The 10689-nt window shown below is 66.8% G+C and overlaps 1 protein-coding gene and 1 long non-coding RNA gene across 2 annotated transcripts; both read left to right on the plus strand.

The window, feature by feature from the left end:
- Positions 1–433: 433 nt before the first annotated feature.
- PABPN1 (poly(A) binding protein nuclear 1) lies at positions 434–3663 on the plus strand. The gene is made up of 7 exons (XM_082501579.1): positions 434–550; positions 996–1110; positions 1222–1289; positions 1384–1490; positions 1574–1661; positions 1752–1900; positions 3444–3663. The coding sequence occupies exons 2-7, from the start codon at positions 1029–1031 to the stop codon at positions 3481–3483; spliced, it is 534 nt and encodes a 177-aa protein (XP_082357705.1). The 5' UTR covers positions 434–550; positions 996–1028; the 3' UTR covers positions 3484–3663.
- A 3877-nt stretch (positions 3664–7540) lies between these two features.
- On the plus strand, positions 7541–10390 carry LOC309685891. The gene is made up of 4 exons (XR_014270505.1): positions 7541–7615; positions 9844–9939; positions 10056–10140; positions 10250–10390. It is a non-coding gene; the product is annotated as an uncharacterized lncRNA (long non-coding RNA).
- Positions 10391–10689: the final 299 nt, after the last annotated feature.

Raw genomic sequence — 10689 nt, forward strand, 5'->3', positions numbered from 1 at the left:
GCCTCCCCGTCCCCGCCCGCTCCCGCTCCTCCGCGCCTGGCCATTGGCCGCCGCCTCGCTGCTCCCCGCCCCTCTTCCGCCGGGCGGCGCATGCGCCGGGCGCTCGGGCGGGCGGGCGGGCGGCCATGGCGGCGCTGCGGGGCGGCGGCGCGGGGCAGCGCGGGGCTGAGGCGGCCGGAGCCGGGGCCGGAGGAAGCGGAGGCTCCGGGAACGGCACCGGAGACTCGGGGCCGCCTTACGGGAACGGGCTGGGAGCGGCGGCGGGGCAGGAGGAAGCGGCGGCGGCGGCTTTAGGCGAGGCGGGAGCCGCGGCAGGGGAGGGGGAGGCCGGGGGGGAGGAGGAGGAGGAGGAGGAGGAGGAGGAGGAGGAGGGGGGGCGGCAGCGGGAGGGGGGGGCGGCCCGGGGGGTGCCGGGCCCGGGGGAGCCGCCGGTGTGACCGCCGCCGCCGCTGCCGCCGCTCCGCATCCGCCTCACGAAGGCCCCGAGGAGTTGGAGGAGGAAGCGGGTTTGGGGGACGGGGACCCGGGGGACTCCGCCATCGAGGACCCGGTGAGGAGGAAGGGGGGTGGGTGGGGGTCACGTGGGGTGAGGGTCTCGGCGGGAAGGGGGGGGGTGTGCTGGGACACGTGGGGGGGGGGATCCTTGGTCACGTGGAGGGGGCAGGGTCACGTGGGGTGAGGGGGTTTGGGGGTGATTGAGGGGGTTCTTTGTTACTGGGGGGCTTGGGTCACGTGGAGGGGGGTCTTGGGTCACGTGGAGGGGGGTCTTGGGTCACGTGGAGGGGGTCGAGGGTCACGTGGGAGGGGTCGAGGGTCACGTGGGGGGGTCGAGGGTCACGTGGGGGGGACTGGGGCTGTTTAGTCACATGGAGGACCTATGGGGGGGGATTGAGGGGGGTCTTTGGTCACGTGGGGGGAGGGTTAGGGGCGCTGGGGGGGTCCCGGGCGGCCCCCCTGACCCCTGACCTTTGACCTTTGCCCCCTCCCCCCCCCAGGAGCTGGAGGCCATCAAGGCCCGGGTGCGGGAGATGGAGGAGGAGGCGGAAAAACTCAAAGAGCTGCAGAACGAAGTGGAGAAACAGATGAACATGAGCCCCCCCCCGGGCAACGGTGAGGTTGGGGGGGGGTCCCCACCCCCAAAAGGGGGGGGGGAGGGGGGAGGGGGGCGGGCGGGGCCCCGGGGCCCCTCCCAACCCCCCCTTCCCCTCCCCTCCCCCGCAGCCGGCCCGGTCATCATGTCGCTGGAGGAGAAGATGGAGGCGGACGCTCGCTCCATCTACGTGGGCAACGTGAGCGGGGGACGGACGGACAGACAGACGGACACGGGGAAGGGGGGGGGGGGTGCCGTGCGGCAGCCCCGCCCCAACCCCTCCCCCCCCGCAGGTGGACTACGGGGCCACGGCGGAGGAGTTGGAGGCCCATTTCCACGGCTGCGGCTCCGTCAACCGCGTCACCATCCTCTGCGACAAGTACAGCGGCCACCCCAAAGGGTGAGCCGGGCGGGGAACGCCCTGGAGGGGCGGGGCGAGGCGAGCCACGCCCACCACGCCCCACCACGCCCGCCCCTCCCCAGGTTCGCCTACATCGAGTTCTCCGACAAAGAGTCGGTGCGGACGTCGATGGCGCTCGACGAGTCCCTCTTCCGCGGGCGGCAAATTAAGGTGAGGGAGGGGCGGGGCGGGGGGCAGGGGGCGGGGCCTGGCGGGGCGTGGCCTCACCTCCCCCCCCCCCCCCCGCCCCTCGTTAACCAGGTGATCCCCAAACGAACCAACCGCCCCGGCATCAGCACGACGGACCGGGGCTTCCCCCGCAGCCGTTACCGGGGCCGCGGCGGCGGTTACAGCGCCACACGCGCCCGCTTCTACAGCGGCTACAGTCGGCCTCGCGGGCGGGCCTACAGGTGGGTGGGGCGGGGCCGCCGGGGGGCGGGGTGGGGCCACCGGGGGGGGCGGGGTCCTCCAGGAGGTGGTTGAGGTCTTCCGGGAGGTGGTTGAGGTTCTTTAAGACACAATTGAGGTCCTCCGGGAGGTGGTGGAGGTCCTCCAAGACACAGTTGAGGTCCTCCAGGAGGCGGTTGAGGTCCTCCAAGACACAGTTGGGTTGTCCGAAACGTGGTTGAGGTTCTCCAAGAAGCGGTTGGGGTCATCCAAGACACAGTTGAGGTCCTCCAGGAGGTGGTGGAGGTTTTCCAGGAGATGATTGAGGTCCTCCAAGAGGTGGTTGAGGTTGGCTGAGGTGGGCTCAGGGGGAGTTGAGGTCCTCTGGGAGGTGGTTGAGGTTCTCCAAGACATAGTTGAGGTCCTCTGGGAGGTGGCTGAGGTCCTCCAAGACATGATTGGGGTTGGCTGAGGTGGGCTCAGGGGGAGTTGAGGTTCTCCAGGAGGTGGTTGAGGTTCTCCAAGACACAGTTGAGGTCTTCTGGGAGGTGGTTGAGGTCTTCCAGGAGGTGGTGGAGGTTCTTTAAGACACGATTGAGGTCCTCCAGGAGGTGGTTGGGGTTTTCCAAGACACAGTTGAGGTTTTCCGGGAGGTGGTTGAGGTTGGCCAAGGTGGGCTCAGGGGGACTTGAGGTTCTCCGGGAGGTGGTTGAGGTCCATCAAGACATGGTTGAGGTCCTCTGGGAGGTGGCTGAGGTTCTTTAAGACGCAATTGAGGTCCTCCGGGAGGTGGTTGAGGTCCTCCAAGACATGTTTGGGGTTGGCCGAGGTGGGTTCAGGGGGAGTTGAGGTTCTTCAGGAAGTGGTTGAGGTTCTCCAGGAGGTGGTTGAGGTTCTCCAGGAAGTGGTTGAGGTTCTCCAGGAGGTGGTTGAGGTTCTCCAAGACACAGTTGAGGTCCTCCAGGAGGTGGTTGAGATCCTCCAAGACGTGGTTTGGGTTGGCCAAGGTGGGCTCAGGGGGACTTGAGGTTCTCCGGGAGGTGGTTGAGGTCCATCAAGACATGGTTGAGGTCCTCTGGGAGGTGGCTGAGGTTCTTTAAGACGCAATTGAGGTCCTCCGGGAGGTGGTTGAGGTCCTCCAAGACATGTTTGGGGTTGGCCGAGGTGGGTTCAGGGGGAGTTGAGGTTCTTCAGGAAGTGGTTGAGGTTCTCCAGGAGGTGGTTGAGGTTCTCCAGGAAGTGGTTGAGGTTCTCCAGGAGGTGGTTGAGGTTCTCCAAGACACAGTTGAGGTCCTCCAGGAGGTGGTTGAGATCCTCCAAGACGTGGTTTGGGTTGGCCAAGGTGGGCTCAGGGGGAGTTGAGGTTCTCCAGGAGGTGGTTGAGGTTCTCCAAGACACAGTTGAGGTTCTCCAAGACCCAGTTGAGGTCCTCCGGGAGGCGGTTGACCCCCGCGGTGACCCGGTGGGGAGGTGGGGTGGGTTCCTCAGGTCCTGCCTCAGGTGGGCCGTGATGGCCCCGCCCCCTCCGACCACGCCCCCCTTGACCACGCCCCCTTTTCTCCGCAGGGGCCGGGCCAGAGCCACCTCATGGTACTCCCCCTATTAACCGCCGGGGGGGGGGACAACCGTAACCCCCTCCCCCCGTCTGTCCAATGACGCCGCCGGACGCCGCCAATGGGGGGGGGGGGGGGGGGGGGGCGGGGCCTGTGCGGGGGTGGGGCGTGGCCCCCCCTCCCCCCACATCCCCCCCTCCCCTTCCCAAAAAAAAAAGGAGGATTTGAGTTGTCTTTATCGTTGCAGGTGGCGGAGCCGGAGGGGACGGGCAGGGCCGGACGTCGCCGGGGGGGGGGGGAGGGGAGGGGGAGGGGGGGGGGAGGGGAAGGGGGGGGGAGGGGAGGGCCCCGCCCACGCTGTGGGGGAGGGGCGCGGTGGGGGGGGGGGAGGGGAGGAGGGGGGGAGGGGGAGGGGGTAATAAAAGAGGCCCCCGGGGGGGGGGGAGAAAGAGAGCGGAGTGGTCCTGGTGTTGCTGCGGGGGGGGAGGGGGGGTGGGAGTGCCCCCCAGTCCCTCCCAGTTCATCCCAGTCCCTCCCAGTTTGTCCCAGTGTGTCCCCCAGTCCCTCCCAGTTTGTCTCAGTCCCTCCCAGTTTGTCTCAGTGTGTCCCCCCCAGTCCCTCCCTCCCAGTTTGTCTCGGTGTCCCTCCCAGTTCATCCCAGTCCTTCCCAGTTTGTCTCAGTGTGTGTCCCCCCCGGTCCCTCCCTCCCAGTTTGTCTCGGTGTCCCTCCCAGTTCATCCCAGTCCCTCCCAGTTTGTCTCAGTGTGTCCCCCCCAGTCCCTCCCTCCCAGTTTGTCCCAGTCTCTCCCAGTTTGTCTCAGTGTGTCCCCCCCCACTCCCTCCCAGTTTGTCTCGGTGTCCCTCCCAGTTCATCCCAGTCCTTCCCAGTTTGTCTTAGTGTGTCCCCCCAGTCCCTCCCAGTTTGTCCCAGTGTGTCCCCCAGTCCCTCCCAGTTTGTCCCAGTGTGTCCCAGTTTGTCTCAGTGTGTCCCCCCCAGTCCCTCCCTCCCAGTTTGTCTCGGTGTCCCTCCCAGTTCATCCCAGTCCCTCCCAGTTTGTCTCAGTGTGTGTCCCCAGTCCCTCCCAGTTTGTCTCAGTGTGTCCCCCCCCACTCCCTCCCAGTTCATCCCAGTCCCTCCCAGTTTGTCTCGGTGTCCCCCCCGGTCCCTCCCAGTTCATCCCAGTCCCTCCCAGTTTGTCTCAGTATGTCCCCCCCAGTCCCTCCCAGTTTGTCTCAGTCCCTCCCAGTTTGTCTCGGTGTCCCCCCCGGTCCCTCCCAGTTCATCCCAGTCCCTCCCAGTTTGTCTCAGTATGTCCCCCCCGGTCCCTCCCAGTTTGTCCCAGTGTGTCCCCCAGTCCCTCCCAGTTTGTCTCAGTGTCCCCCCCAGTCCCTCCCAGTTTGTCACAGTCCCTCCCAGTTTGTCTCAGTGTGTCCCCCCCAGTCCCTCCCTCCCAGTTTGCCCCACTCCCTCCCAGTTTGTCCCAGTCTCTCCCAGTTTGTCTCAGTGTGTCCCCCCCCACTCCCTCCCAGTTTGTCCCAGTCCCTCCCAGTTTGTCTCAGTGTGTCCCCCCCCACAGTCCCTCCCAGTTTGTCCCACTTTATCCCAGTCCCCCCCCATCCCAGTCCCCCCCAGTGCCCTCCCAGTGCCTCTCCCAGTGCCCCCCAGTCCCTCCCACTCCATCCCAGTTCCCCCCCCCCCCCCCCCCCCCCGTACAATGTCCCATTGTCCCCTCCGGTCGGTGCCTGTCACCGCTCTCCCCTCCCCCCTCCCCCCCCCGTGTCCGTGTGTCCCCCCGAGTCTGTGTCACCCCCACGTCCGTCCGTCCGTCCGTCCGTCCCCCGTGTGGCCCCTCCCCCCCCCCGATGGCGGAGGACCCGTCGGGCCCTGTGGATCTGCGGGCGCTGAGCACCCCCCGGGGGCGGCTGCTGGGGGGGGAGCTGGTACTGGGGGCACTGGGAGGGACTGGGAGGGACTGGGGGCACTGGGAGGGGGGAGAGGTGGGACTGGGGGCACTGGGAGGGACTGGGAGGGGGACTGGGATGGGGGAGAGGTGGGACTGGGGGCACTGGGGGGGACTGGGATGGGGGAGAGCTGGTACTGGGGGTACTGGGAGGGACTGGGAGGGGGACTGGGAGGGACTGGGATGGGGGAGAGGTGGGACTGGAGGGACTGGGAGGGGGACTGGGATGGGGGAGAGGTGGGACTGGGGGCACTGGGAGGGACTGGGAGGGGGACTGGGATGGGGGAGAGCTGGTACTGGGGGCACTGGGGGGGACTGGGATGGGGGAGAGCTGGTACTGGGAGGGACTGGGAGGGGGACTGGGAGGGACTGGGATGGGGGAGAGGTGGGACTGGAGGGACTGGGAGGGGGACTGGGATGGGGGAGAGGTGGGACTGGGGGCACTGGGAGGGGGACTGGGATGGGGGAGAGCTGGTACTGGGGGCACTGGGAGGGACTGGGAGGGGGACTGGGAGAGGGGGGAGCTGGTACTGGGGGCACTGGGAGGGTGACTGGGAAGGGGGAGAGGTGGGACTGGGGGCACTGGGGGGGACTGGGATGGGGGAGAGGTGGGACTGGGAGGGACTGGGAGGGGGACTGGGGGCACTGGGAGGGGGACTGGGATGGGGGAGAGGTGGGACTGGGGGCACTGGGAGGGACTGGGAGGGGGACTGGGAGGGGAGAGCTGGTACTGGGGGCACTGGGAGGGGGACTGGGATGGGGGAGAGGTGGGACTGGGGGCACTGGGAGGGTGACTGGGAAGGGGGAGAGGTGGGACTGGGGGCACTGGGGGGGACTGGGATGGGGGAGAGGTGGTACTGGGAGGGGGACTGGGGGCACTGGGAGGGACTGTGGGGGGGGGAGCTGGTACTGGGGGGACTGGGGGGGGGACTGGGGGCACTGGGAGGGACTGGGAGGGGGACTGGGGGGCACTGGGATGGGGGAGAGGTGGGACTGGGGGCACTGGGAGGGACTGGGAGGGGGACTGGGGGCACTGGGAGGGGGACTGGGGGGCACTGGGATGGGGGAGAGGTGGGACTGGGGGCACTGGGAGGGGGACTGGGATGGGGGAGAGGTGGGACTGGGGGCACTGGGAGGGACTGGGATGGGGGAGAGGTGGTACTGGGAGGGACTGGGAGGGGGACTGGGGGCACTGGGAGGGGGACTGGGGCGGAGCTGGGACTGGGATGAACTGGGGGGGACTGGGAGGGACTGGGGTTGTTTCGGGGGGGACAGGACGGGTGCAGTGGGGCACTTGTGGGGCTTCTCCCCCCTCTGCCCCACACATCGCCCCTCTGCCCCACACATTGGCCTTTGTGCCCCACACATCCCCCCTCACCCCACACATCCCCCTTGTGCCCCACGCATCCCTCTGCCCCACACATCCCCTCCACCCCACACATCCCCCCTCACCCCACGCATCCCCCTGCCCCACACATTCCCCTCTGCCCCACACATTCCCCTCTGCCCCACACCCCCCCCTTGTGCCCCACACTTCCCCCCCGCCCCACACATCCCCCTGGTGCCCCACACCCCCCCCTTGTGCCCCACACCCCCCCCTTGTGCCCCACACTTCCCCCCTTGTGCCCCACACTTCCCCCCTCACCCCACACTTCCCCCCTGCCCCACACATCCCCCTGGTGCCCCACACATCCCCCTTGTGCCCCACACATCCCCCTGCCCCACACATCCCCCTTTGTGCCCCACACATTCCCCTGCCCAACACAACCCCTCCACCCCACACATCCCCCTCCACCCCACACATCCCCCTCCACCCCACACATCCCCCTGCCCCACACATCCCCCTGCCCCACACACCCCCCTGCCCCACACTTCCCCCCTCACCCCACACATCCCCCTGCCCCACACACCCCCCTGCCCCACACATCCCCCCTCGCCCCACACATCTCCCTGCCCCACGCATCCCCCCTTGTGCCCCACACATCCCCCCTCACCCCACACATCCCCCTCTGCCCCACACTTCCCCCTGGTGCCCCACACTTCCCCCCCGCCCCACACTTCCCCCGCGCAGGCGCTGTGCCTGCTGGTTGTGGGGCTGCTGGTCCCCCCCGCGCCCCCCACGCTGGCGCCGGCGCTGCTGCAGACGATGGGGGACGCGGCCGCACTTGGGGGGCAGCTGCTGCGCCGCCCCCCCCGCCTGCCCCACGGCTACGGGCCCTGCCTGGTAGGTGGCCCCACGGCTCTGCCCCACGGCTCTGCCCCACGGCTCTGCCCCACGGGGTCCCCTCCCCCGGGGTGTCCCCCCGTAGGGTTCATCTCAGCACCTTCGGGTGTCCCCATGAGTGATGTCCCCACGGTGTCCCCGTGGTGTCCCCATGAGTGGTGTCTCCATGACTGGTGTCCTCATGGTGTCCCCATGATGTCCCCATGAGCAGTGTTCCTGTGGTGTCCCCTCTTGTGTCCTCATGGTGTCCCCATGAGTGGTGTCCCCGTGGTGTCCCCATGATGTCCCCATGGTGTCCCCATGAGCAGTGTCTCTGTGGTGTCCCCATGAGTGATGTCCCCGTGGTGTCCCCATGGTGTCTTCATGAGTGATGTCCCCACAGTGTCCCCATGAGTGGTGTCCTCATGGTGTCCCCATGAGAGATGTCCCCGTGATGTCCCCATGATGTCCCCATGAGCAGTGTTCCTGTGGTGTCCCCTCTCGTGTCCTCATGGTGTCCCCATGAGCAGTGTCTCTGTGGTGTCCCCACAGTGTCCCCATGAGTGGTGTCCCCATGAGTGGTGTCCTCATGGTGTCCCCATGAGCAATGTCCCCGTGGTGTCTTCATGAGTGATGTCCCCATGGTGTCCCTGTGATGTCCCCATGAGCAGTGTCTCTGTGGTGTCCCCTCTCATGTCCTCATGGTGTCCCCATGAGTGGTGTCTCTGTGGTGTCCCCACAGTGTCCCCGTGATGTCTTCATGAGTGATGTCCCCATGGTGTCCCTGTGATGTCCCCATGAGCAGTGTCTCTGTGGTGTCCCCTCTCGTGTCCTCATGGTGTCCCCATGAACGGTGTCTCTGTGGTGTCCCCATGAGCAATGTCCCCGTGGTGTCTTCATGAGCGATGTCCCCATGATGTCCCCGTGGTGTCCCCATGAGCAGTGTCTCTGTGGTGTCCCCTCTCATGTCCTCATGGTGTCCCCATGAGTGGTGTCTCTGTGGTGTCCCCACAGTGTCCCCGTGATGTCTTCATGAGTGATGTCCCCATGATGTCCTCATGGTGTCCCCATGAGTGGTGTCTCCATGACTGGTGTCCTCATGGTGTCCCCATGATGTCCCCATGAGCAGTGTCTCTGTGGTGTCCCCACGAGTGATGTCCCCACGAGTGATGTCCCCACGAGTGATGTCCCCATGAGTGATGTCCCCACAAGTGGTGTCTCTGTGGTGTCCCCACGGTGTCCCCATGAGCGATGTCCCCATGGTGTCTTCATGAGTGATGTCCTCACGGTGTCCCCATGATGTCCCGTGGTGTCCCCATGAGCAGTGTCTCTTTGGTGTCCCCTCTCGTGTCCTCATGGTGTCCCCATGAGTGGTGTCTCTGTGGTGTCCCCACAGTGTCCCCATGAGTGGTGTCCCCATGAGTGGTGTCTCCATGACTGGTGTCCTCATGGTGTCCCCATGATGTCCCCATGAGCAGTGTCTCTGTGGTGTCCCCTCTCGTGTCCTCATGGTGTCCCCATGGTGTCCCCATGAGTGGTGTCCCCATGAGTGATGTCCCCACAGTGTCCCCGTGATGTCCTCGTGATGTCCCCGTGGTGCCCCATGAGTGGTATCCTCATGGTGTCCCCATGAGCGATGTCCCCGTGGTGTCCCCATGGTGCCTCCATGAGTGATGTCCCCGTGATGTCCCCTTGGTGTGCCCATGAGCAGTGTCCCCGTGGTGTCCCCATGAGCGGTGTCTCTGTGGTGTCCCCACAGTGTCTCCCCTGAGTGGTGTCCCCATGGTGTCCCCTCTGATGTCCCCATGAGTGGTGTCCTCATGGTGTCCCCGTGATGTCCCCATGAGCGACATCCCCACAGTGTCCCCATGATGTCCCCATGAGTGCTGTCCCCACGGTGTCCTCATGAGTGCTGTCCCCACGGTGTCCTCATGAGTGATGTCCCCATGGTGTCCCCATGAGCGGTGTCCTCATGGTGTCCCCGTGGTGTCCCCTCTGATGTCCCCATGAGTGGTGTCCCCATGAGTGATGTCCTCATGGTGTCCCCCCTGTGGTGTCCCCGTGGTGTCCCCATGAGCGATGTCAACATGAGCGGTGTCCCCATGGTGTCCCCATGAGTGATGTCCTCATGGTGTCCCCGTGGTGTCCCCATGAGCGATGTCAACATGAGCGGTGTCCCCATGGTGTCCCCATGAGTGATGTCCTCATGGTGTCCCCGTGGTGTCCCCATGAGCGATGTCCCCCCTCAGGACCTCCTCCGGGCCGTCAGTGGGGCCATCACCTTCCTCCTGGTGGCCCTGGTGGCCCTGGCCGCCTCCCGGGACGCTTTGGCCGCCACCACCTTCGTGAGTGTCCCGTGTCCCCTCCCCCCCACGCCCGCCAGCCCCGCCCTCTCAGGCCACGCCCCCTCCCTCACCAAGCCACGCCCCCTTCGCTCTCCTCCTCCCCTCCCCCCACCCAGACCTTCAGCCTCGTCCTCTCCTTCCTCTTCGCCTTCGACGTCTTCGTCACCTACCGCGCCCGGGTGGCCTCGCCGACCGCACAGGGTGAGGCCGGTGGGCGTGGCGGGGCGGGGCAGGGCGTGGCGGGGCGGGTCCCCTTCCTCCGCCATCTTCTCCACCCCCTTTTTTTCCCCCTCTCCTCTTTCTCTTCCAGAGGAGGACACGGAGTCCACCTAAAGGCCACCGCCGCCCCCGGGATGGTGTCCCCGCGGCCACGCCCCCCCACCCCGCGGCCACGCCCCTCACCCCACGGCCACGCCCCATAACCCCCCCCCCAAGAAATGAAAGCTCTCCCACCGCCGCCGATGCTGCTCCGTGGTCGTGTTGGGGTGGGGTGGGGTGGGGTGGGCCGAGGAGACACCGTGTCCCCCCCTCCCTCCTCCCGCCTTCTCCCGGGACCGCCGTAATTAACGCGCGACGTCTACGTCGTTAGGCCCCGCCCCACCCCCCCGTCTTGGACGGGGCGGGGTTGGTGGGGCCACACGCGGTGGTGGTGGTGGTGGTGGTGGTGGTGGAGATGGTGGTGGTGGTGACGACGGTGGTGGTAGTGGTGATGGAGATGATGGTGGTGGAGATGGTGATGGTGGAGATGTG

This window comes from Vanellus vanellus, assembly GCF_965231255.1.
Source record: "Vanellus vanellus genome assembly, contig: HAP1_SCAFFOLD_1569, whole genome shotgun sequence".
Taxonomy (NCBI): Eukaryota; Metazoa; Chordata; class Aves; order Charadriiformes; family Charadriidae; genus Vanellus; species Vanellus vanellus.

Bases quoted from the DNA above. Each gene is read 5' to 3' on its own strand.
- PABPN1 (XM_082501579.1), top strand. From the start codon at position 1,029: ATGGAGGAGGAGGCGGAAAAACTCAAAGAGCTGCAGAACGAAGTGGAG. The intron at 1,290-1,383 runs GTGAGCGGGGGA...CCCCCCCCGCAG, and splicing joins GCTCCATCTACGTGGGCAAC to GTGGACTACGGGGCCACGGC. The intron at 1,901-3,443 runs GTGGGTGGGGCG...TTTTCTCCGCAG, and splicing joins CCTCGCGGGCGGGCCTACAG to GGGCCGGGCCAGAGCCACCT.